Below are 27081 nucleotides of genomic sequence, written 5' to 3'. Positions count from 1 at the left end.
TATGTATTAAAATAAATTTTATTTTTTTAATATGAATTACTAAAATGATATAAAAAACTGATTTAAATAAAAATATATAAATTTTAAAATATTTCTTGTAATATTTTTTTAATTTTATAGAAATTTATATATATAATTTTACTTTAATGAATATAATTGAATTAATTTATAAATCAAATAATTGATTTGTACAAGAATTTTTAAATATTTCATTTTATGAAAAATTACATGGATGGATGTTTGTAATTTTGTACAATATATTATGAATTAATACTAATGATATTCAAATATTAAACTATACAATTTTCACAGTTTATATTTTTTGTAAAATATATACAAAAATTAAAATATGACAAACAAACATTTATGATAATATTTTTGTAAATATTTGTAAAATAATTGTTATTGTTGATGTAGAATTAAAATATTATTTAAATATATTATATAATTTCTGAATTTAAAAAAAGTCTTATAATTCAATTTTTATTAACATTTATTGTAATTATATTATCAATTATTTCTGATTTATAAGTATAATAATTTTGCAAGTGTAATGCATGAAATAATTTATAAGATATATATTTTGTGGAACTTCACATATTGATAATATAATACATAAGAATTTAATTTAATTCAATTATAAAAATTGGTAAAATCAACAAATTTTAAAAATGTTTTTAATTAATCTTTTTACACATATTTCTATACATTATTATGCTGTATTTGTGATTGTATTTATAAATTAAAAAATTATTCGAATTTTTTATTACAACACAATAAAAATAATTAATTTATACACATATTTTAACAGTTTTTTATCAAAATGAATTTAAATATAATGTTATTAAAATTTATTTATAAATATTGTTAGAACACAATATTAAATGTTAAAACAAAACAAAATATATATATAATAAAGATAACAAAATATTGATGATTATATAAAAAAAAAAACGAATTAAATCATCTTTATAGATTTTGCAGATTATAGACAAGGAGAGCAAATAATAAGAGGAAGATAGAGATAGGATAAAAATAATGAAATCAGCGCCATCTGTAGAGTGCCGCAAATAAAACAAAAACGGACAGAAAGATTTAACTGTTAGCGCCATCTCTTGAGTATCAAAAAAGTTTCTTTGAAAAGATGGCGCCAATACTTAATTCTATCTTATTCTTCAAAAAAATATCTTTAGCATTCAAAAGATGGTACTGACAGTCAATTCTTATCTTATTTCTATCCTTTTCTTAATATTTGTTATCCTTTTTTTGTGTGTTTCATTTGTGGCACTCTGCAGATGGCGCTGATTTCAATATTTTTACTCTATCTCTATCTTTCTTTTATTATTTCCTTTTCTTGTCTATCTTACATATAAGCAAATATAGAGAAATCTATATTTAAAGATATACATAATATATATGAAACCATTTGAGTTATTTATTTCACAATAGTTTATAGAAATATAATTATGTATAAAACGCAATATCTCATATATATCTATAAAATATTTTAAAAAAGGATATTTATTTTATTTTATTTATTTATAATTTTATATTGAAATTTTGTTTCAATTTTAGCTATTGTTAATATTACAATCTTATTCTGAGCCGAATCGGTAATGTTGAGAATGACACCAAAATGATAAGAGTCCTAGTGTCTTCGAAACATGAAACAAAAAAAATGTATTGAATGTAGGTTTATTCTGTATCGTTTGTGCTATTATTGTATAAAAAATAAATATTAATATAAAATATCAAATGTCTTATAAAATTAAAATCATAGATATTATTACATATTTTTATATAAGTAACAAAAATAAATATGATATAAAACAAATTTTATTTTAAAATTTTATTTTACAATTATTTTTGCCTTTATTCCTATTTTAGATTAAATTAGATACTGCAAATAATAATGATATAGAAATGAGTGGTGGAGTGGTACCTAGTAAATCAACAGTTTATATTTCAAATTTACCTTTTTCGTTAACAAATAATGATATACACCAACTTTTACAAAGTTATGGAAAAATTGTAAAGTAAGTTATGAAATTATCAATCTATGAAATATTAAATATCTAATTTTTATATTATATATAAATTTATACAATACAATTAGTAAAAAATATATTTAGTTTTTTTTATATAATATTTATCTTTATTTTTATAATTATTTTAGTATTTATGTTTCTTAAAAAAATAATCGGATTCAAAATTTTATTATATATTAAATTTATTTTACACGTATATTGATTTTAATAGAATATAACATTAATGATTAAAAATATGTAAAAATTCATATCTATTAAAAAAGAAAAATTTTATTTTGTTTTGAGTTTTATCTTTTTTATAAGATATTTGATATATGAAATACTTATTTGTCTATAGAGTAACAGTAATGAAAGATAAAATAACAAGAAAGAGTCGTGGAGTTGCATTTGTATTATTTCTTACTCCAGAAGATGCTATTACTTGTGCTAAAAATTTAAATAACACAGAGGTAAATTATAGTTTTCTTTATCTAGTATTTATTGCATTTTATTTTTTATAAATTCTTTTTAATAGATAGGTGGTCGTACAGTAAGAAGTTCCATAGCAGTAGATAATGGAAGAAGCACTGAATTTATACGTCGAAGAGATTATCCAGATAAATCTCAATGTTATGAATGTGGAGAAGAAGGTCATTTGTCATATAATTGTAAAAACAATACATTAGGACCAAGAAATCCACCCTTAAAGAAGATTCGAATCAGAAAAAAACATAAAATTAATAATCATAATATAAATGATTTTAATAAAAATAGTGATAATGAATCAGCAGAAGATAATTGGGATGAAGAAGTAGAAACATTAAGTGCTGCTATTGCATTAGAGGTAATGTACTCTTCTAATATTGAAATGTTTTCTAATAATAATTTTTTTTTATTTTTATAATGTAATTTTAAATTAGATTTAAATATTTATATTTATATTTATAATCATTTCATAAAATTTTATATTTTAGCAAAGACAAAAAGAATTAGAAAATAATCAAAGATTAAGGAATAAAGATTATGAAGAGGAAAATCGATCAGTTAAAAAATCTGGAAAAAGATATAAAAAAAATCAATATTTTAGTGATGAAGAAGATTTTAGTGAATAAATAAGTAAATAGAATATGAATAAGAATATAATGATATTAAAAAATTATAATATAATAAAAATTTAATCTAAGTTATATTTGTAAAGTATTATTTTGTATATAAATCTATAAATTATTTACAAATAATTATATATATATATATATATAAATTGCAATAAATTTATAGTTTAATTAAAATTTTATTTTTTACAAGCTCCATTTCATATAATTATCTTTTATAACAAACAAATTATTACAAATATTAAATATGAATATATTACATATTATGTTTATAGTATGATTGAACACTTTTAGTAACTTAACCTCATAAATTTATTTGAAAGTTGTCAAAAGAAATAACTACTTTTTTGTACAAATATAATTTTTACAAATATAAATATATATATATATAAATAATATTAAAAAAAATTAAAATAAAATATTAAAGATTAATGTAAACATAATTTAATACTATATTTTGATAGAAAAAAAAACAAATAATCAATAATAAAAAAATTGAAAATATAACCTTAAATTATGACAAAAATTATTTAATTCAATATAAATATTATATATTATGTCAGGTTTAGATTTGTTAAGTACATATATGTCTGATTCTGAAGATGATGAAATTAATGATAAGAATAAATCTAATGAAAATTTTAAACGGTATTTATATATTGTGATTTTATTCAATAATTATTTATTAATAACTAGAAATACTTTTAATTTAAACATATATATGTAATTCATTTATGAAATATGTATTTTTATTGAAATATATAAATTTATTTTTTAACTTTCATAAAAAAATTTTACAATTTTATAATAAACTTTATTAAAAATATAATATAGATTATATACATATTATCAATATAATAATTTATATAATGAAATATAATTTTTTTAAATTTAAATTTATATTTATATATATTTATAAACATAATTAAATTAATTATTTAACAATTTAATTATTTTATATAATTTATTTTATTTTTTTCTTCTATTAATGTTTAAATTTCAAATATTTAAATTCTAAATATAATAAATAATAAATATAATAATAATAAATAATAAAAACGACACATATTTATATGCATATAAACAAATAAAATAGATTTTAATAAAGTCAAAATATTTGTATATTAGAAAGTTATTTATAAAATATATTTTTTATTTTTATTTATATATTATTTGTTTATATTTTTTTAAAATAATTTCTAATACATAGATTACCTTTACCTGGAAGTATTATATCATGGAAAGGTGTTCCTCATCATGAAGAAGTATATGATGATCCATTGCAACATGATGGAAGAGTAAGAAGCTTTAAACATGAACGTGGTAACTGGGCTACATTAATTTATATTAATTGTAAATATTTAAAAATATAAATAATATTATTTCAATTATAAAGATAAATTATAATCATTATCTTATATTTTAGATGAACCTAGTGAAGCTATATTTTCATGGATATCTTCAGTTTTAGAAGAAATAAATATTAAATGTAACATATTTTCTGAACAGTTTCATATTAGTCTAACAAAAACTTTAATTTTAAAATTTCATTGGATTGAATCTTTCATAAAAGAAACTAAGAAATTATGTGAGCAGACAGATCAATTTGATTTGAAGCTTTTAAATGTAAAAGCATATATTAATGAAGAAAATACTCGTACATTTCTTGGAATAGAATGTGTTGATTGTAATGGAGTTCTTGCTCGTTTTGTAGAAAATATTAACAAGTTTCTTGCTGAGTATGATTTACCATCTTTTTATGAAGTAAGTAATATATATTTACATATATATGAAATAATATTATATATATATATATATATATATATATATATATATATATATATATATATTAAAAAATATATATTGCATGAAATTATAACAATTATTTTGATAAAAATTTTATATTGTTTAGGATTCTTCCTATCATATAAGTTTCTTATGGTGTCTTGGCAATGAATTTGTAGTTTTAAATAATTATACACATTCTTTGACTACTAAATTGAATCAATTTTTGGTTGAACATTCAGAAGAAAGATATATACATATTAATAAAATACATCTTAAGATTGGAAATAAATTATATGCATTTAAACTAAGATAACAATTTATAATTTCTGTTGTAAAATAAATATACAATAACTATTTCTTATTATATAAAAAATATATAAATATTTATTTTATATATTATTTGTTACTGATTTTCTGTTAATAAAATTTCATCATAAGTTAAAGTTTCATCAATAAAAAAAATATGTTGTAATTTTATTTTACTTTTTTCATACTTCCTATTTTGTATATAGTAATCTAAAAATCTTTCAATTTAATTTATGTTATTAGATATAACTATATTTATATAACAAAATTGATCATAAAAGTCATATTTTAATATATCATAGATAATATAATATTCAAAATTTTAGTTTTATATTTTATATTTTTTATTTCTTTTATTATGAAATATTTATAATAGTTTTCATTATTTTCAACTTACAATATACATATAACGTATTTCTGAAATTATTAATAAAGAATGTTTTCTTTCATTTTCTTACATTTTTTGATAAGAATAACGAATTTTTCTATTTTATTTTTTTAATTTGCTCAAATTTTATTTTGACGGATATAAATTTTATGAGTATAAAAATGAATATAAATATAATTAAAAAATTAATATAATCTAAGAATATAAATTTAAATGTACGGAAATTATTTTATCAAGTTTAAATTAATCTAATAAATATTGATGTAGGTTTATTTCTTAAATACTTTTAATATACATTAAAATGCATCAATAATACGCATTTTTAAAACATAACTTTTGATATAATAATTTTTTATCTTAAAACTTATATTTTTATATTACGTTCAAATATTATAAAATGACAAAAAAAAAAAAATGAAATTAAAAATTTCATATCTATCAAAAAATAAAGATTAACCTTTAATCTTTATTTTTTCTATTAATTTTTTCTTTTAATAAAATTTGATAATAAATAATGTTTTTTGTTGATGTTTTAAGATATAATAAAAAAATGATCTCAAAAAATTTTCAATTCAATAGGAATGTGAAAGTAAATTAATTGATACGATTATACAATAACAATATATTTTTTAGCAGTACATAATGATGTATATAAATGTATGTAAAATGTAAAATATACCGTATATGCACGATCAACGTGTCATACGGGATATGTGTTAACACTTGTCAGACTTCTAAATCATGTAAAAAAAAAAAAACACACAATGTTTCGGCAAAAACAAATTATTTACAATGCTTAATATTTTTATACAGATGTTTTATCCATTATTATCCATTCTTTACAAAAAAAAGCATCGCTTATTTTATATACAATATTATATCCTCGTTTAACGAGTATCGATCAGCTCATAAAATATATTAAGTACACAACAAGGAATGTATCAAAAAGTCTTCGAATTCTATGTGTTTAAAATATAATAGAATGTACAAAATATTTTTTATAATTATGTATTGCACCCCTGTTCTTTTTTTTCTAAACGATTCATTGAATATATTCGTTTAAATATGTAAATTCAATGTGGGTGTTTTACAATTGTATATTATTGTTATTTTGCGGTCTTTTTCTTATTACAACAAATCTTACCTTATAATAAAATGAAGCTTTCTTTCCGCTATGAAATACCATTCGATCCATTAGTTGATTTTTCTGGTAAACACTTCATGATTGTAGGTTCTATTAACTTCCATACTTCAGCGAGCTATGATGCATTTTAAATATTATTTATTTAAAAATTTAAATCTACTTTTTTATGATTTTATCTTATAGTCACAAAGAATTACAATTGAACTTTTTTTAATTAATAAATGACACTTACCAAATTTTCTTTTTTTTATCTTTTTGATAGCATAAAACATGTTAAAAATTACGATATTTAAAATGTGTTTTGGACAAAGAAATCTTACCTCAGAATGACCACGAATTTGAACGTTGACAAGACTTTGTAAAACTGTGGCAAGTATTTCTAAATGAGCATGAACGAGCTGCGTTTCCATATGTAAACAATGCAACGAAAAACAATTTCGCAATTCGACGTTTGCAATCACTGATTCTTGAGCAACCATTTTATTTTCCAGATATTCGACTGTATCACTCTATAAATAAAAGAAAATTTGATACGTTAAAACGATTGATAATAATCGAATATTTCTCATCATTTTTATTCAGTCATAAAGTAAGAATAATCAAGAATTTTTATAAATAGCGAAAAATTATTCAAATATCTATTTTTTTTTTAAATAGAAATTTATTCATGGTATAATTTCTAACATTCTTTAAGGAATATCAAGAATGAATTGTTAACAAAAGTTTTTTATAAAAGTATTTATAAATGGAAATTTTAATAGTTAAAAAAACATTTTAAATCTAAATTATTTGTCTATGAATTCAATATTATTTATTTTTAATATTCTATTATAATTCTAACTCACTTTATAATTATAGATATAATAACATTTGTGATAATTAATATAAAAGAGCATGAGAACTTGTTGAAATGTGACATGCATCAAGTTGTTTTCAATTGGAATGAATTATGTAAGACGATATAAGCTCGAGATTATATATTATCACATTTTTCCTCTGACATTAACATAAAAGACCTTGAGCAATTTCCGAATAATCATATAATGACCGCACATGGTAACAATGAATTGAGTTAAGTCACCGGATAAATATATGTGTATATTTCTTAAGGCTGTATATAAATCATCATATATCGTTGAATTATTTTCTTGAAGGATCTACTTACATCAGTTCCTCGTATCACACCTTGCATTTGTCTTTTCTTTAAGGACAACATTGTAGATAATGCACGTTGATGATCAGCGCTTACTCCACGCTCGTGCCTTTCGCACAAGATTCTATGCGCTACTAGAACGTCTAAGAGAAGATTCAACCTTTCACATACCATTGTTTCCTCTCTAACTGCTTGTTGAAGAGCTCTCGTTGAGAGTAAGTTGAATTCTCTGAAAATAAATTAAGTTATGTTAAATGAAGTTATATTTTGAAGTAAATTATTTTCGATTGAGATATTTATTACAAATATAAATTAGGATATTTAATAATTGAGATTTTAATGGAAAATGGAAGGTATCTACATTTATTAAATATTAATAGGATAAGATTAATTGCATTTATTTCCATTCATCATCTTGATATTATATTTAATATCATTATTGAATTTTGTTTGTAATAATATTTGCTGATTAAATCAGTTTAAGTTGGAAATAAATCAGTTAAGTTAAAAATCTTATTTCTTCGTTATTTATATAATCAATGCAACTTATACTAATATTATTGTGTATATAATACAAGTAAAATAAATTGAAAATGTTGAAGTGAACGGAATATATTATAATACTTTGAGACAATTTACAGTAATAAATCTATTTTTCATTTCTTTAAATAATCAAATTTCTATATATGTAATATCAATAATACAAAATATATATTCTTACTGTATACTTTTCAATTCTAGGAATATTTTTTGTAAAACTTATAAAACAACTTCATTTTATAAAAATTTAAAATTTAAAATAAAAGTTATCATTAACTCACTCTATAAATTCTTATTTACTTACTTTGAAATTATGTGGAAACCTTTTTTCATTTCTTGCCAAATAGTAGAACCGCCAGTAGCCCAAGTAGTGGTACCATGAGGTTCCGAGGCCAAATTGCTTAATTGTGTGCCCAATTCCGCCATGTCTACCGCATAACTATGCGATCTAATTGCCAGACAATCAGCAATATTTTTGAGTCGTGAAATTCCAAGGAGTATTACTCTGATCTGATCGCGACTATTTGCGAATTCGGTTAACGTTTCTGGTGGCACCAATTCCTTTGCCCTCGACGATAATTCTGATGTTGCAAATTCATCAGGTACTCTCCTAAACACTTCACGAATTTTGTGTTGCGTTTCTTCACCAGTATATGTAAAGAAAAATTGTACGATATGGTCTTTGCTCACTACAGGGTGGCGAGCAATTACGGTGAGAAATCTTAATAAGGATCGTCTTCTTTCTTCCAGAAATTGAGAATCCGCTATAAATGTATATTATATTATATATTTAGTACAAGTATATATTGTAATTAGTAACCAATCGATAAGAAGAAAGGAAAGGGAAACAAAGCAAAGAATAATAGTTTAGAATAATAATTTTTAATATATTTTATGTTAATTTTCTTGAGTATGGAAATTAATAGAAATTATTGATATTTATCATTGTCGTATAATAATTTATAATTTTACCTCCCACTATTTTTTTCGGTGGTAACTTCGGTATCAACCTATATGGAAATCTTGCCAAGAGAAGCTCGTGCAACGATACGAAATCGTTGTAACGTCTATAAACAATGGAATTGAATCTCTGAAAATAGAAAATGTTTTCAATATTTTATAATTGAATTTGTTTTAAAAAAATGTATATTTTTTTTTCAGAATAATTGTTAATTGATATTTTAAATTAATAACATTCATTAGTTTTTTAATATTTAAAATATAAAATTATTAATATAATATCAATTAGAAATATTAATATGATAAAAATTAAAATTAAAAATATGAAGAGTAAGAAAAAACATAAAAAAATACCTTGCTGGTCACTTGGTATTCCACATGTTTCAAAAAGATTCCCTTCTTTTCAGGCACTAAGTTTACCTCTATTGTATCCAAATTGCATATATCCGAATAAGTGAGATTCAATTTAGCTGGATTGCTACCTTTGTGCAATCTTTGAGCTAAAAGTGTTACTTCAGAGAGATCACCCAGAACAGGAACAGGTAATTCTAACCAAAAAAGAAAAAAGAAATTTAAAAAGAATTCAATCGAGTAAAATAAACCAATTGTAACAAATCTATAATTTACGAAACTCTGAAGAAGCAAGCGAATAATAATACTATATTATTTCATTTTTTTCTATATTTATCTTATGTTATTTATTGTTGTTTTATATTACATAAGTTTTCAATAAAAAAAAAGTTTTATTGATATACAAGTGTTCTTAAAATTTATGATTATCTATTGTGATGAGATCACATGTTGTTAATTTATGAAATCACAAAATACAGAAACATAATCTTTTTTTTGGCATTATTCTTTTAAGATGAAGGATAATCTTAATTGTAGCCGTAATTTCGATATTGAAAAATGTTTTCTTGATCTGTGATACTTATTTATGAATATACGATATATTTTGTTTGGTTAATAAATATTAATATTAATAAATATTAATAAAAATAAAAAGAATATTATAAAATTTTGGATGAAAACTTTTGTATTTAAACTTAATTTATAATTTAAACTTTTTTTTCGCAGTCTACTAATCATCAACAAAAAAAAAGAAAGATATATGAAGAACAAGTATCGCAAATGAATTATGTAGCATGCTATGCGATATATCAATGCAAATGACACGATAATAATACATTGTTAATCATATTTAACTATTGCTGTAATTTGAATAAATTGTATAAATTGTTTAATTAAAAGTTATTAAATTAATATATTCTCACAATATTGTAGAAATTTTTATCGTTATCAAATAATAATAATAAAATATTTTTACCAGTAAACGTATACGTACAATTTTAATTTAATAAATTATTAAAATATAGAAAATGTTAGTTATTATAATTTGCAATGTATTATTGAAATCAAAAGTATTATTTTACACGAATCCATTTTGAGAAGTCCCATTAATTTTAATTATAGATGACGGTGTTCGCAGAATGAACGCGGGGAAGAAAGATAGTCGGAAGAACGGTGCACTTCCGGTGAACCGCTTTCGACCGTGATAAACGTCAACGTCTTTTTCATGATAAGAGAAACAAAGACTAATTGTATTGGTCAGTGACACTTTAAAAAACCAAATTTCTTTGAACTAATGTTAGTAAGCTTTTGCATTATCAGAATATCACATATGATAACGAATCAATTACAATATTTATATTTAATAGTAATAGGTAGTTAAACTGTTATCTGTTGAGAGAAGTACGTACTAAAAATGTGCTTATTTTATTCTCCGTTAAAATTTATTCTCTATGGGATATCATGACACATTTTTTATTATTTTTGAGCTACTTTTTTTTTTTTTTTTTTGAATAAAATATTTAGGATTTTTTGAAATTATAAATTAATTGACTCCCTATTTAAATATGGATTTATAAAATTTTTAAACATAATTTTTTTTTCATAAATAAAAACGAAACGAATAAATAGAAATTATATTCAAATATTAATAAAAAGTTTTATTGATGTATAAGTTATTTTTATATTTTTAAAATTTATGATTATAAAGTACTTCAAATTCTATTAATATTATAAAACTTCGGTTATTGTTGTATTCGGTTGTATTCGGTTATTCGAAAAATTATCTCTTTTGATTCTTTTAAAAAATCATTAAACAAATTAGAATAAATTCTATTGAAATATGTATGCACAATCTAAAATCTTATTGAAATAAAAAACATTCATTGAATATAAATATGAAAAAATATAACAATAGAATGAACAACATTATTATAATATTTTATTTAAGTTTTTAATTTCTATATACTATAGATTAAACATTGATATATTAACGTCGTATTTATGTTATGTCAACATTAAGACATTAATATTGTATTTATAATGTTGATAATTCTGAATAAAATATGCAACGAACCTTGAGATTCAGAATTCTCCAGAAGTTTATCACTTGGGTGCTTTCCTTGCTGGGCAAATGCGACTAGAGCAAGACCCTTGTACAATCCACTCCTAGTCAGATAACCCGTCTTGCTGTCCACCAGTTCCCATATCTAATTGTAGAAAAAAAAAAAAAGAATAATTCCATTTTAAAATAATATTTACAGACTTGTTTTTTATTTTTTTTCAAGAATATTAATTATTTCGTTTATGTTAAATTCTAAATTTTTCATCATTATCATAAATTTATGGAAATTAAAAAAGAAGAATAAATATTTATGAATATAATATAAAAAATAAATGAAATATAAAAAAAAGAAATAATCCTTAAGCGCAAATATTGTTCAAGAAAGGTTTGGAAATATTCTGGGAATATTCAAATATTTGGAGTTCACTGAATTGAGAAAGAATAACAAGAATAACTTTATTGCTATCTTTATATAAATATACATTAATTCTTCGTAACATATTGCAATTTCAAACTTTATTCATCATGATGATTTAAATTTAAATCCATAGAATCAAATATTTGCAGAAATTTCAGTAAAGAATTTAGAATGTTTGATTTCGATATTTGAAATTATTCTTATCATATTTAATTATGCAATAATGATCACATATGTTTATTTAGTTATAATATATTCAAGATATATCTAAATATTTCTCAAATGTAACATTTAATATACTTTTAAAATATAATCCATAAATTATATTAAATCAAAAAAAAAAATGTATGATCCATATGATGTTGCGTGAGAAGAATCTATTACAATCCACATTTCACTGTGTAATTACAGTTATTTAATAATATATTGTGAATATTTGTGAAATAATTTTATAGTAGACGGTGCATGGATTAACTTGTCTGCTTAATAGCATTATTTCTCATGGAAATTTTAATAGGTTCGACAGTTTTATTGTAATTAGAAAAAATTGTACATTTACATAATGAATTATTTATAGATTTTTTCTTCATTCAGTAATCGTTTTTAATATTCTCGCCAAGAAAAGTTTCACATCGACAATTTTCTTCATTGTCAAGAAGATGATTCTCACGCTTTGCCAATAAGAAATTCAATCAAAGTTGAATTTAATAGTGATGAGTCTCCTCATCATTGAACTGCATCTTTTGCATTCCTATCTGCCAATCGCATATATATTTTTCACTCATTATATAACTGAGTAAGCGTATAATAATTATTTGATTTGTTGCTTATTGCATTTCATGTTTGAAAAATAAATAACACTTATATAGTACTTCAAATAATTTTAGCTGATTTCTGTGTATAAAACCTAACAAATTAAAAATTACATATAAATTAATACAATGTAAATTAATTATTCATTTCGAGTTTTTTTTTATTCAAAATTTCAAATAATAACTTTTTTGCAAAAAAATTATTTAAAAAATTTCGAAAGCAATGTACTTAAATTAAATATTAAATAAAGTTTTGAAGTTATACTTTTTAATCGAAAATTGGAAATAATATTTTTACATATTTTTAAATAAAAAGTTCTATTTTTCTTTATAAAATGGTAAGTTAAATTTTCTCAAATATTCTTTATCTTTCATCATTATCATTTCGCTATTTATTCTTATCAATTTTGCAAGAATCTTCAAGTCACAATAAAAAAACATATATTCGATGAAAATAATCAATCCTTCGAACGATAACGCTTTGAATTGATCATTTCGAATATTTAATAAAAATTATTACTTCTGTATTACGTTTTACTATATATTTCTCGATTCAAAATAACACGATAGATACAAATTGAAGTTTGAAAGGCACGCCTAGCAGAAAATAACACGGTTGCGTAAAAGGTGCGCGGGAAAATTGTGGAACAGGTTTGCAGGGAAAAACCATGAGAAAGATGAAAGAAGATTTATTCTATGCGAAAATAACTTTCTCGAATAATTTCTTTTTTATAATTTGTTAAAATTTTATTAATTATCCAAATCGAATCCAATATATTTGTGAAATATTATTATTATAATAACAAGTGTCTATGAATCAATCCTGAAGAAAAAATTTACTTTAAATAATAATTTAAAAATAATTATTTCATATTAATTATTACTAATTAATTATTAAATCAATCATTGCCATACTTTGTATTTGATCAATTAAAAAATGAATTTGAAATATTTGAGGGAACGTAATGCTTATTTTTTAATTGCTCTCTAAAGTGAATAAGTGAATAATAATAGTTTTATTGTGAATATAAAAAGAATAAAGATATAATTTTGCACTTTAACATTCAAAAGTGATTCTTTTTGATTTCCATGAAAATCAAAATTAAAGAAGTATTTGAATAATAATAAAATTTAATGAGTAATATGTAAAATTTACATATTTCATAAAACTTCAATAAACAACTTATATATACAATTGTTATTGTATAACAAATTATATAAAAAAAAAATTCAAGCAAATATTCCAAAAGTATTTGAACATTATATTATTTAACAAATCTAACTTACTTCACTTTATCACCATTTTCACATATTTATAGATTATAAGATTAATAAAATCCAGTCAAAATATCGATAAATCTTACTTATAACTTATAAATCTCGTTATACGTTGTTACTGTGCCTATATACGTATATGCATCGTCTGTGTACGTGTTTGTAGGTTAATTAAAGGCAAGCAGAGCATTTATGCGAAAGACAAGGGATTTGATTCAATCTTAATGCGACGTAATCCGTATGATACACTCGACTAACGGTTCAACCTCGGTTAACACCGCGAACGACTCCGAAGGATTAGGCCATAAATGAAAGTAACTGCATTCCGAGAATTTTTATACCTTGCTCCGCCATTTCGTCTCTCCTTCTTTCATTCCCATTGCCTCTCTGTTCCTCGACGATCAGAGCACAAGTAGACGAGGAGATCGCACGTTTAGATTCTCCTCCAATACCAGAGAAACCACTAATCCTATGCCTCTCTTCGTAATCGAGCATTTCTATCCGGTGAAATGTTAACACGCGTTTTCACGAGGAGTATGATAAGTAAGTATGATGTTGACGCAGAGATTAATAAATTTTTCTTTGCGAAAGATGGTGTACATGTTTTGTAATGGATATTTTGTGTTTTTTATTATCTTACTTTTCAATGAAAATTTTTAATATTATCATATTTTTAGAATGTTTCTTTATTATCCTCACTTGTTTATTACTTATTTATCAACAATGCGCCTATACGTTTTGATTCTTTTTCTGTAAATTTATTTTGCAAATATTGATATTTAATTTCTGCGTAAACCTTTCTCAAAAGTTCTTCCTGTTTTTGCTGTTATTGTTTTATTTTATTATTATTGTTCCATCTAATTTCAATTAATTTTCTCTTTTTAAACAATGATCAACGTTCTTAATCCTTAATCCTTATCTCATCCAATGATACGAATCGTCAAAAGAAAATTTTAAATGTATTGAGTTATTACTCTCGTCAACATTCTTAAATCTTATTCAACCATGTCGAATGATACGAATCTCGTCAAAAGAAAATTTTAAGTGTAAATGCATTGAGTTATTATCATCATATTGCATTTAATGTTGAAATTCTTCATTATGAAAATATTTATAGTCCTTTCGTTAAAACAGCTTGTTATTCTTCTAGAAACGGGTTTAATCATGTGCAGTTGTACACCATGAAATTGTGGTTTGAATACATTCCCATTGTTAAAACTTGTTTTGTAAAGAAGCATTTATATTCTCGAGTCATTTATATTTTGAATACAAAGTAGACCGTTGAAGTAAAAGAATCAACAAATTCATTTGTATTCTCATCGAAATATCGATTCCCGGAAGCAACTTGAAATATTTTAAACAAATATAATTATATTTATTTTCATGTTAAATCAAATCATGTTAAATCAAAATATAAATTGAAAGTTGTATGATTTAATTTTTTAGAAACTGAAATAAGAGTGATCGAGCTGGAAAAATTATACAAAAAATATTTCTTTCAGTTTTAAAAATAATTATATTAACTTAAAAGAAAATTATTATATTAGATACATATTATTACCTTTGAAAAAACTTTTTTATTTCGAAAAATCTGTTTGGATTAAAGAAATTATATTTAAGTTTTTAACTTTTAGAATTCCAAAATGTCTTTGAAAAATTTGTGTACATCCAAATGCGATCACTAGAACGTCTCACGAATTTTTTAAAAAATATTTTAAGTATTTAAACTAAAATCAAACTAAAATCAATATTGTAAACAATTTTATATATATATAAAAAAAAAAAAGATTTCACAGAAAAAAAATTACTGCGAAGAATTATGACTCAAATTATCTCGTTTAAGACCTTCAATCTTAAAAAAAAGGTATTTCAATTCTCAAGAATCCTCATATGTCGAATTCCCATATATGTAAATTCATTTTAAGAAAGTTAATTCAACATTTGAGTTAGGCTCGAATTAAAAACTACCTTTGTAAAAAGAAGCAGAACAAGGGTGCGTGCGAATGGGGCCACAACAAAAACGGAATAATGGGAAAAGGGAGAAAAGCGGGACGCGTTCGAACGTTGAACACAAAAGTGCACACAAGAGTGCACCGTGTCCTGCGCTTGTTCTCACTGTTCGAAAGCTACGGTTCCTTGTTTTCTCATCGGTTTCACGAGCATTATTAAACCATAATCGTTGATCAAGTTCACGTGGTAGAGGAAACCACCAATGAAAAGTTCCTTGTTCGTGGTACGTGTGAAACTGGTCTCTGAACAATCGACGCGAAAGCTGAGAGTCTGACACGTCACGACAGCTCGTCTTTTCAGTTTTGATGATCCATCTCTCTCTCTCTCTCTCTCTTATTTCTCCTTCTCCATCTTCCTAACCTCAGTTGCATTTGAATCGCATCGAGGAATTCACATCTGAAATACGATTACTGGTGAGCCGATAATGCGGGCGTTTCTCTATTTCATTCTCGATTTGTGTTTATAGCTAGCCACAAAACTCTTCATATATTTCTTTATATAGATAGATAATCTTTCAAGGAAATTCACTCAAATAAAAAATCTTGATTATTGAAAAATTATAATGATCAAAAATAGCAATATTTCATAGAATACATATTATCCTTGTTTCAGATTGAATTTTGTAAAATTTATTATAACAAAAGACGAGAGAAATATATCAAATTGGATTATGAAATGTGTCGAAATGAATAAATTAAAATAAATGAAAAAAAGTAGAATATAAATAATAATAGGAATAGAATTAAATAGGAAGAGGAAATAAAACCATACTACCGTTTATAAATTTAAAACTTATTTGATAAGAAGAGAACTTTGATCTTTTAATAAAAAAGTATAAATATATATTTTAAATTATTACACCGAAGTAAAATAAAAAATTGAAATTATAATTGTAGAGAATTTTATAATAATTAAAATTAGAAACGTTTTTTTTTATAAATTATAAAATACGTATCACTTTAATTATATACATATAAAAGTTAAATCCAATTTTAAAATTGAAATAAAAATTGAAAACAACAAAGATTGAAGAAATATATAAATGATTAAATAAATAAAAGTTAATATAATATAATTAATGACTATAATATAATGTATATTTCAATATAAATAATATAAATAATGAAAAATATGAAATATGAAAAATACGAGGGAAAATATGAATAACAGGAAGAGGAAAGATGCGCATGTATCGTATAAAGCGCGAAACAACTGGAATGTCATTAAACAAAATTAGTCTCGTCCGTGACGGAAGAAAATCAGAGAAGGGAGATCGGTTTATGTGCACGATGATTTTATCTCACGTGCATAGTACGTTCGTGTCGATCGTTGCATGGTACGCGTGCGAGGATCTTAACTACTTATAAATTATAAGCTTATCATCGGCCATTATTTATATATGTTACTTTTTTAATTCACAATTTAATTTTTTAGTTTTTTTTTATGGAAATTTGATTATATTTTAAATGTAATGATTAATATAAGTATTAAAAATTTGATTAGTTTCAAATTATTTGTCTTATGATTATAGTTCTTATGATTCTTATTATGAAATAAATTTTATAGTTTTTGAGATATAATTTAGTATCAGAAATTCAATGCAAGTGTTTTTATTTTAATTAAATATAACATTTTATTTTTAAATTTTTATTTAAATCTAAAACATTTACTTTTTTTAAAAAAATATAAATTTTAAATTACTATAATTGCATATGTATTATATGATATTTCACAAGTTGAGTAATTTTTTTTATTTTTCTATTTAAGGACAAAGTGCATGCAGTCTTCTTAAGATAACCATTTTTATATACATCTTTTTTTATAATTTTAAATATCCTTCGTTTCTAATTCTTGAATAAAATTATACACAATGCATTCAAGACATAATTCAATAATCTTCTCTTTATTTAAAAAAAATAAAAAAAATAATTATTTTATTTTTAATAAACAGTGCAAGATTTGCAAATGAATAAATAACAATTTTTAAATATAAGTTTATATATCTGAATAAATAAAATTTAATAAATAAAAGATTCATACAAAAATTACATTCAAACAACGCATTTCCTTTCCATTTCGCTTCGGTCATTTTATTTCTATGCAACTTTCATTACACATCAAACGATATATTCTATTACATCATTGCGATAAATGAAAAGCATTGAATTCACGTCTTGAATACTTCGATATTCTTTACGTATTTTTGTAAAGCCTATTTTTATAAAATCATTAAAACTTAAGTCTCGAAAAATAAAGGAGTTTTCATTAAAAACCATAAATAAAAAAATTAAAATAAATGGCAATTTTTCATATACAGACAAAAACAATAATTTTTAAAAATGAAATGTTTAAAATAATGATTTAGATAACTAGAGAAACTTAAGAAAATAAAACATAAAACATAAAATATAAGATATAAAATGTAAAAATATTAACAGAGACAAAAATGAATGGTAAAGAGTATAAAGACATACATATATGTATGTATTTACGTAGATGCAAAATTGTTACAAAATGTTAGAGGTTAACTATATTATAAATAACTAGGAAAGCAAAGAACGATCTTACACGATCATGCAAAATATCATGTGTATCATTTCGTATCGGCCTATTTATAGTGACCCGCGATGACTAGCGATAAAGCAGCGACCCACGTAACGTTATTTTGATTGTGTCATTAGTCAATGAACGAGACGCGACGTTCAATCCCTGTTATGTACGCCGTATCATGTGTTGTGTCGTGACATGTCGTGTCGGCTTGTCGTTTCTAATTTCACCAATTATTATGCCTCTCGGATTTTTTTCAACCTGCATCTCGATGAACGTCATTGCGTGTCAAATTGGAACATAACAATATATAGTATTTGAGACGCGTGAACTTTATACAGTGGCTTTTTATACAAATATTTGAACACTATCTCACAAGGAAATTAATAAATACGATTCTTCATTTTAATTTTAATCTATTAGTTAAAAAAAAAGTGTTTTCATTCATGGATTCATAACTGTAAAAAGATATTATTTAATAATTATGAATGAGACATATATTATTTTGCAAAATATGTTGTAGTAAATAATTCATTAAAATTATATAAATAATTTTTTTCAAATTCAGAGATATGAGAATGTATAAATTGGAATTATTTTATTATGAAATAATAATATTTATCATTTATTGTAACAATGTTTATTACAATAATGGATTAAAATGAAATTGTAAAAGTTTGAAAAACATATGAATGACGTATAATTCGTTAATGCATAACTGAAAATCAGGAACAAAAGACGTTTGTGGAACGGTAATCTTTTGTTTAATGTTATTCTATAGATTTTTCAAACAGTTACAATGTATATTGTACACTTGTAATATTTATGAGAATATTTTTTCTTGTTTTTACTTATTTTCCTTAAAGATAATTTATTCCTGATGAATTTTAATAATTTAAATTTTAATAATTAAAATTTTTCATTATATATATATATAATATATAATTTTATATTCATATTTTTTTCTTTGTTTATCAATAACAAATTATCTAAAAATTTGAATAATTATATATTCTTATTTTTTTTATCAATAAAAACGACCTCAAATTATGCATATAATTTTATCTACAATTTATTATGTTAATTTTGTGATTAACAAAAAGAAAAAAATGAAAAATTTTTCCTTCGTAAATTCAAAAATCTAACAACTTAAATTTATGAAATTATTATTAATACTTCTTTCGTATTTGAATCTCAATAGAACTTCCATTTCAATATTTTATTGAATTTATTATAGTTAGTTTTATCAAGGGTCAGATGATATTAAGAGTATTCGTCCTCTATTACTAGTAACTGATCCTTAATTGGACAATATTGAAGAAATATTGAAATAAAAATTCTATTGAACCATCTCTATAAATTTCTTTATTCTAATGTTTCATATATATGAAGCATTCGAAGATTAAAATTTAAATTTTCTTGAAATATCAATAATAATTATCAATATAAACTTTTATAATCAATATCTTTTAAATATACAAGAGAATAATAGAAACATATATATATTTCTATATATACACGTATTTCTATATCTATATAATATCCGATTAAGTGATTGTTTATTAATTTTTTATAAATTTTTTGAAACTTTAAAATGATTATCTTTACAAAAAACAAAAAATATTTTGTGTAATATTTTGTTTTCACTTTATATATGAAAATAATATTCAATATTTATAAGTTATATTATTTTAAAGTGTTTATAGTTGACCCTGCTACGCAATCTTCTATTATTACAAAGGGGCGTCCGTGGAGACTATCGTCAACGGGCGTGCTAATGATAAAATAATGATACTGTAACACAGCAGACACAGGATAATGTAATCTTCACGAAAAGAAATTTTATTCATTGACCTTAAAATAATTACGAGTGATAATCGGTTATCCATATGAATGATTGAAAAGTTTTTAAAATAAATGATAATTCAGACCGGTGTTTTTCAATTATCTTTGAGTTGCGATCCCCTTTGTTAATATTTAAACAATTTGCGACCTCTTACGGCCCTCAAATGAATGTGATATTCCCATAAATAAAAGAAATTATGAAAATTGATATAGTTTTATTATTAATTTTGAATTATAGAGATATGATATGACTTATAATAATTATATTATTAAGAGGTGTTAAAGGTTATTAATTAAAAATGATAGCGACGATATATTGATCAGTGACTAAATTAAAGCATGGAATTTTTAAAGCAAAATAGTTTCAACTTATATAGATATAATTTTATATACAATTTATATTTAAAAAATAATATCAAGATTTTAGATAAAGAAACCTTCAATGAAGGATAAATCTATTACGAGAATGATATAAAAAGTAGCCTTGAAATTGCATAATCCTTTTAAAATAAACAACGTGTAAAATATACATAATTGACTTATTCAAGGACGAAGCTATTGTAATTTTATCTTGTTCCATACTTTATAATTTTATTTATTTAAAATATGTTTGCAACATTGGATAAAATATACAATTAATATTAAAAAATATTTTCAAATGTTAGAGAAAGATATATCTTTTAAAGTCATTTATTAGTTAAATTAAATAAAAACTAATTTTAAATATATTAATTATTCTATTAATAAATATAAAATATTTTTATCATTTCATAATCGTAAAAAATCCTAAAAAGCAGTTTCAATATAGAGATAATATACGAAATAATTAAAAATACTTTAATGTGTAATATATGCATGTATTCTTAAAATTGAATTCTTAATAAATCACTAATCTAATGCAATATTAAAAATATGGAATTTCTTTTCCTATTATCTCTAAATCATCTATCTAATTTTTATTAAAATTAATCCATAAAAATAATTAATTTTTTTTTTTAAATTCATTCTTTATCCAATAAATAATTGAATAGAATTACGCATCATAAAACGTTGAATCATATCATAATAATGCGTATTTCATGTGACCTCAGTGACTCAGACATACCGTATGTACCAAATAGCATGTGACTAGAAATGATTGCATGATCTAAATTTTATTTGCTTTCTTTTTTTTTTTTTTTTTCTATTTTCTTTTTCGTGATAAAATAAAAACGATTTTTTCCAGCATTTAATCATCGGTTTACAATAAAAGAAAGAAGAAGAAAAAATTCTGAAACGGTTTTCCACAGGGAAAACCGCTATACGAGAAATGTATTCAAGCTATTATCTGTTTCGGGCACGTAGTTTGTGTACCGTTGTATGATTTCGTTTCGTTATCTAACCTCGTTAATGTATGTATGTATACGTACTATATAATTTGTGTCAGGATGTGTATTTGTCTGACAATGATCCATTTTATTGTTATAGAATAAATTGTATACGAAGTGATCAAAGTAGATTTAATTATGAAAGAGGATCTTAGATGAATTAAGTGCTGGAAAAAAGATTAGATTCACCAATCTCTCAGAATCACAAAACGATTCACAAAAGAACCGAACATTTTATAATAATTTTTTTGTGAATTCTTTTAAATGTTATATTGTTTAAATATTGTTGTTTACTGTATTTGAAAAAATTACAGCTTACGTATTGTTGAAAGTTTCAACAATAATAGAATATATTTAATATCGTATTTAATATATTATTTTAATGAGAATGTTGGAAAAAATAGATTATAATTCTTAATATTTTTAGGATATAAATTTTGATGAGAAATTTTTTTATTAGTTTGTTCTTTTAAGTAGTTTATTATGTTATAAACAATCTTTTCTATCTATAAATTATATCAAATATATTTATAAATATCAAAAATTATTAATTAGAACTATCTATACTAACTATAAAAATTTTAAATAAACATATTAAAATTGTGTTTAAAAATTAAGAATGTAAAATGGAAATTTGAAACTGAAAAATAGAAATGTTAATATTAAGAAAAAAAGATTGTCATTTATTAATAAAATATACTATTCTCAACATTTATTAATAAAATATAATATTCTCAACATGGTTGATCCGGCAATAACTGTTTTTTCAATTTAAAAGTAGTCGCTTACTAATAGGAAGGATTTCTTAAGATTTCTAATGAGTCATCATTCTTTAGAAAATTCTAATAGTATACAAAAATTTAATATTGACTAATTATTATTTTTTTTACATATATTCAATAAGAACACAATATAAATTGTATGAAAATTAGCAATATTTCTCATTTATTATATTTCATTAAATTTTGTTTAGCTTTAGAATTATTAATTAAAAATATATACGTATTGTGTGCACAACAGCAACATTTTAAACTAAAAGCATATTCTATGAATTTTACATTTAATAATGGAACGAAGGAGTAAAATATCACATAATTAAAAATTCTAAATTGATTGTTCTTTTAAATATTGATTGATTAAATTAAATTTAATTACACATTATACATAAAATTTCATTATAAATTTAATTATAAAATTAATAAAATGAATTTATTAATATTAATTCAATTCATTGAAAACGATTCTCATTTAATATGCATCAATGATTAACCGTCATCTGATACGGAAGAAGAGTTAATGCACTGCTACAGCGGTAGCATTAACCTAAGCGCGGCGTGCGAAGAAATTATAAAGTTAAAGGCACTGTACTCTCTCTTCTATCATTGTGGCAGTAAGTATATACGTACTAGTCATTGAACGACATGGGAAAAGAGATAAGAATAAGACGAAAAAAAGACATACCTGGCTGAGAACGGAGCTGCTCAGCTGGGACTTGACAAGAAGGGATTTAAACACCTCTCGTTCCACATTTCCACTCGTAGAAGAGCAAATCTTCTCGTAGACTTCTCTGTAGAACGCCGGTATGCAGCCTGGTTCGTATAGTGACAAGAAGCAAAATAAAAAAATATCACTTCGCGAGTAAAATTTCACTTTTCACAAAAATATAAATATTAAAGATCGAAGAGAACAAATTAACTTTTATTCAAGTTTTACGCGAATAAAAATAGAAAAATATCAAATATTTATAATAAGAATTATTATTACGTAAATGTTAACTTAATGTTAACCTTAGATAGTGAATGCAACAATATATCGATAATCTATGTTACGAAACTACAATTTCAATAAATTCTATTAAATTTGAATAGCTATTCTTAACAAATATGATTATTTATAAAATAATAAGATTTTTTTAACGAATATTTTAATGATAACTTCTAAAACTTCGCATATATAATATTTAAAAATTTGTTTATAACGGAATGAAATAAATGAAATGAAATATAAATAATAGAATTCACAAAAAGTTACTAATAATTTATATAAATAAAATACAATATAAATATAATGTTATAATGAAAAAGAAAGAAAGAGAAAGAGCTATCGACGCTCGACAACATTAAAAGGGATACACGTTGCTCTTAAAAACCGGACGACCTCGGAAAGACCTTGTCAAAGGTGCGTACGGTACACGGGTTCATCATTTACCGAACGACAGATCGGTCGACGCCATATTGGATCACTTGTAGATCATCCGGGATCCTGCGAGATGATTGCACTGTTGCTTTTCGAAAATACAGTCACGTATACACAATCGTCTTTAAAACAATGTTCTATGTAAACTCGCGTTGTGTACTTTGATGAAATGACAATATGACTTGTCGGTGAGATATCAACCACGACACAAATACACCAACAACATACGCCATTGCCGTGTGGCGCAAAACTGACGATCAGCGCGATTTCTCCGACCGGACCGTTCTTATTTCTCCCGCCGCGCATGCGCCCTCTCACACGTCCTACTTACACTAGCGGCTCTATACTTTCAAGCGCGGGAAATTCTAACTCTATTATTGTGGGTATAGATTTTAATTTCAAGAAAAAAATTATCTCATTATCTAATTTCATAATTTTAAGATTATATGATTATTAACGACTATATAAATGTAAATTTATTAATGATCCATTGATAATTTAATGTATGTAAATGATTTATATATTTACATACTGTTATATATACATACTTTATTGTTATTTCAATTTTTTATCTGATTATTTTATTATATCTATTATTTGTCTTATCTAAAATATTAATACTGTAAAATATTATAAACTTTGTAAAAAATATAAGTTAGAGAGTTGTATATAAAAGATTGAAAGTTATAATTATAAAAATTATTAATTTTCATCAAGTTGTCCCAAAGGAAATGGTTTTGGCAATGCTTTCTCAAATTCTTTCATTTCTTTTTGGATTTCCTTGCATTTTTGCTTATCTATTGATTCAATCAATCGTAATTTATGCGCTACTTCTTGTTGTATTATAGGACGATATTTTTTGCCCATTCCAAGACATTCCATGTCACTTAAAAATTCCATTCTTTCTTGAATTCCACGTATCACTAAAAAAGGAATAAAAAAAAAAAGAAAAATTTAAATGCGGATATAATATAATACAATAAGTGTTTATTATATTAACTTACAATCATCAATAGGATCATTATCAGAAATATGTGATTCTTGCTTTGTTTTATGAAGAATCTTTGATTCACGAGGAGTTTCTATATCTTTTCCATAAGCCATCATGCTTGCTAAATGACGCTTTTGCTTCTCTTTATTACCTATTATGAATGTTTTAATGAAAAAGATAGTTTTATCTATAGTATATTTTCTAAATTTGATTTCAGATCATAAATTTTATAAAGTATGAAATTATCTGATTATATAAATAATATTATTTTATAAATAATATATTTTATTATTATTATTATAAAGTTATTATGTAATTGCACATAAAATTTTATAAATTATTCATATTTCTAATATAAAAAAATATGCAAATAAAACAATATAATCTTACGCAAAGGAGATAATCTTCTATATTGTTCTCTCTCATACGCGCCACTTTTAACAATCATATCTTTTGATCGTTTCTTCCACACGGTGGGCATCAAAACCTATGCAATTTTATTAATTTATGTTATTTATATTTTAGTTACATATAATTAATATTTTAGTTAATATAATATCGTTTTATAATCTATTAATCTTGCCTGATATTGTAGATTATGTTTATTTGCTTCCATTTTCGATTTTTCCATAACAGGTGGTAAAGATTTACCTTTATTGATCGCTTCTTGAATAGATTTTCTTTTCATCATACTTACTTTGGATTCTTCCATCAAAACTGCACAAAAATATCGACTCAAAAAAAGAAAATCAACATAAAATAATAGATATTCTTTAAAAAATCAAGATTTAGAGAATTTTTCTTTATTACAATTCTTTTTTAAATTCTTATTCATATTTCGTCGTATTTTTAATTACGAAGAAAAGAAAAAAGAAAAATCATGAAAGATTAAAATTAAAATTTATCGAATAAAAAATTTAAAATTCATTCAATTAACCATATATAAATATATTAAATTTTTTTATTTTACTTACGTTTCACTAAATTTTTTGTTTCCTCGCTGTATCTCGCTCTTGGTGGGTGATGAAATGCTCCCACCCCCATTTCCACTTTCTGATATTTTCGATCCATTTTTAACCTTCTGTAAAAATTAAATATTGAGGCTATCAACACGTGAACATGGTTTAATAGCTTCGAACGGATTGTCACGATTCGTGCCAAGAGAAAAAGACAAATGCGATACAAACGAGAATAAGGAATCCGCGTTGCGTTTCTATGGCTACTATTTGAAAATGATTCAACCTCAATCGAACCAACTTTCGAACTGCAATTCAAAGTTTTACGATACTGCCAATAAACAGCTTAAATGGCATTTATTTCAATGATATTATATCATAAATATATATCAGTGATTCGTTCCAATTGGAACGATTGTGGATACTTTAAAAATAATATAAAACATTAATAAAATATTAATTATATATAATGTCTTACAATGATAGAAATTGAATTGGAAAAGAAAGAAATTTATTGAGAATAAAATACTATAAATAATATTTTCTTATTTTATATTTGAAAATACAGTTTCCAAAATATTGTTTTAATAAAATATTTTGATATTTCGAAATAATGCTTTCATAAAATATTTTGATATTTTCAAAATATTTTATATTTTTTTGATTACTTATTTCAATTTTTTTAAAATTGTATTTTAAATCTATACATAAAAGAAATATATAAGGTATTAATAATATATAAATATATAAGGCAATAAAGTAAGGCATTTACATGAAAATTAATCTTATTATTCAACGAATAAAATTTTCTATTTATAATTTTCTACTATTAT

At 22.8% G+C, this 27081-nt stretch overlaps 4 protein-coding genes across 7 annotated transcripts; 2 read left to right on the top strand and 2 right to left on the bottom strand.

Moving 5' to 3' along the window:
• Nucleotides 1–1303: 1303 nt before the first annotated feature.
• Nucleotides 1304–4367, top strand: LOC100869355 (zinc finger CCHC-type and RNA-binding motif-containing protein 1). Of its 3 annotated transcripts, XM_086912551.1 has the most exons (6): nt 1304–1689; nt 1888–2036; nt 2386–2497; nt 2563–2871; nt 3002–3143; nt 4350–4367. In XM_086912551.1, the coding sequence occupies exons 2-5, from the start codon at nt 1924–1926 to the stop codon at nt 3137–3139; spliced, it is 672 nt and encodes a 223-aa protein (XP_086768677.1). In that variant the 5' UTR covers nt 1304–1689; nt 1888–1923; the 3' UTR covers nt 3140–3143; nt 4350–4367. The 3 variants fall into 3 exon arrangements, with proteins under 3 accessions (XP_086768677.1, XP_003695353.1, XP_086768676.1); XM_003695305.4 differs by lacking the exon at nt 4350–4367 and having other exon boundaries at nt 3002–3214; XM_086912550.1 differs by lacking the exon at nt 4350–4367 and having other exon boundaries at nt 1651–1804; nt 3002–3214.
• LOC100866871 (U6 snRNA phosphodiesterase 1) lies at nt 3411–5399 on the top strand. Its single transcript, XM_086912549.1, has 4 exons — nt 3411–3787; nt 4350–4492; nt 4566–4903; nt 5052–5399. Exons 1-4 carry the CDS (start codon nt 3696–3698, stop codon nt 5238–5240), a joined length of 762 nt encoding a protein of 253 aa, XP_086768675.1. The 5' UTR covers nt 3411–3695; the 3' UTR covers nt 5241–5399.
• An 824-nt stretch (nt 5400–6223) lies between these two features.
• Nucleotides 6224–24570, bottom strand: LOC100866749 (sorting nexin-8). 2 transcript variants are annotated; one of them, XM_003698052.4, is made up of 9 exons: nt 24314–24570; nt 23567–23694; nt 11844–11976; nt 9773–9966; nt 9431–9548; nt 8763–9222; nt 7931–8147; nt 7086–7274; nt 6224–6880 (listed from the first exon to the last, which is right to left on the bottom strand). In XM_003698052.4, the coding sequence occupies exons 1-9, from the start codon at nt 24336–24338 to the stop codon at nt 6794–6796; spliced, it is 1551 nt and encodes a 516-aa protein (XP_003698100.1). In that variant the 5' UTR covers nt 24339–24570; the 3' UTR covers nt 6224–6793. The 2 variants fall into 2 exon arrangements, with proteins under 2 accessions (XP_003698100.1, XP_086768674.1); XM_086912548.1 differs by lacking the exon at nt 6224–6880 and having other exon boundaries at nt 6896–7274; nt 24314–24563.
• A 228-nt stretch (nt 24571–24798) lies between these two features.
• On the bottom strand, nt 24799–26563 carry LOC100866985 (UPF0193 protein EVG1). Its single transcript, XM_031919579.2, has 5 exons — nt 26267–26563; nt 25876–26009; nt 25683–25779; nt 25306–25443; nt 24799–25224 (listed from the first exon to the last, which is right to left on the bottom strand). The coding sequence occupies exons 1-5, from the start codon at nt 26361–26363 to the stop codon at nt 25004–25006; spliced, it is 687 nt and encodes a 228-aa protein (XP_031775439.2). The 5' UTR covers nt 26364–26563; the 3' UTR covers nt 24799–25003.
• Nucleotides 26564–27081: the final 518 nt, after the last annotated feature.

The sequence above is a fragment of the Apis florea genome, unplaced genomic scaffold (assembly GCF_048593485.1).
Source record: "Apis florea isolate Af1SG1 unplaced genomic scaffold, ASM4859348v1 contig_3391_pilon, whole genome shotgun sequence".
Classification (NCBI taxonomy): domain Eukaryota; kingdom Metazoa; phylum Arthropoda; class Insecta; order Hymenoptera; family Apidae; genus Apis; species Apis florea.
The sequence above is the reverse complement of the archived record's forward strand: the minus strand, read 5'-3'. Positions and strand labels throughout refer to the sequence as shown.

What these genes read in the sequence shown, in the direction of transcription:
- LOC100866749 (XM_086912548.1), bottom strand. Translation starts at nt 24,338, where the DNA reads ATGGCGTCGACCGATCTGTCGTTCG. An exon ending in GGTTTCCACATAATTTCAAA is followed by an intron (nt 8,148 to 8,762) that starts GTAAGTAAATAA and finishes ATTTATTTTCAG; the next exon opens with AGAATTCAACTTACTCTCAA. An exon ending in GTGTGATACGAGGAACTGAT is followed by an intron (nt 7,275 to 7,930) that starts GTAAGTAGATCC and finishes TTTTATTTATAG; the next exon opens with AGTGATACAGTCGAATATCT.
- LOC100866985 (XM_031919579.2), bottom strand. Translation starts at nt 26,363, where the DNA reads ATGGATCGAAAATATCAGAAAGTGGAAATGGGGGTGGGAGCATTTCAT. An exon ending in TAGAAGATTATCTCCTTTGC is followed by an intron (nt 25,444 to 25,682) that starts GTAAGATTATAT and finishes CATTCATAATAG; the next exon opens with GTAATAAAGAGAAGCAAAAG. An exon ending in TAATGATCCTATTGATGATT is followed by an intron (nt 25,225 to 25,305) that starts GTAAGTTAATAT and finishes TTCCTTTTTTAG; the next exon opens with TGATACGTGGAATTCAAGAA.
- LOC100869355 (XM_086912551.1), top strand. Translation starts at nt 1,924, where the DNA reads ATGAGTGGTGGAGTGGTACCTAGTAAATCAACAGTTTATATTTCAAAT. An exon ending in AAAATTTAAATAACACAGAG is followed by an intron (nt 2,498 to 2,562) that starts GTAAATTATAGT and finishes TCTTTTTAATAG; the next exon opens with ATAGGTGGTCGTACAGTAAG. An exon ending in GTGCTGCTATTGCATTAGAG is followed by an intron (nt 2,872 to 3,001) that starts GTAATGTACTCT and finishes TTTATATTTTAG; the next exon opens with CAAAGACAAAAAGAATTAGA.
- LOC100866871 (XM_086912549.1), top strand. Translation starts at nt 3,696, where the DNA reads ATGTCAGGTTTAGATTTGTTAAGTACATATATGTCTGATTCTGAAGAT. An exon ending in TCTAATGAAAATTTTAAACG is followed by an intron (nt 3,788 to 4,349) that starts GTATTTATATAT and finishes TCTAATACATAG; the next exon opens with ATTACCTTTACCTGGAAGTA. An exon ending in ATTTACCATCTTTTTATGAA is followed by an intron (nt 4,904 to 5,051) that starts GTAAGTAATATA and finishes TATATTGTTTAG; the next exon opens with GATTCTTCCTATCATATAAG.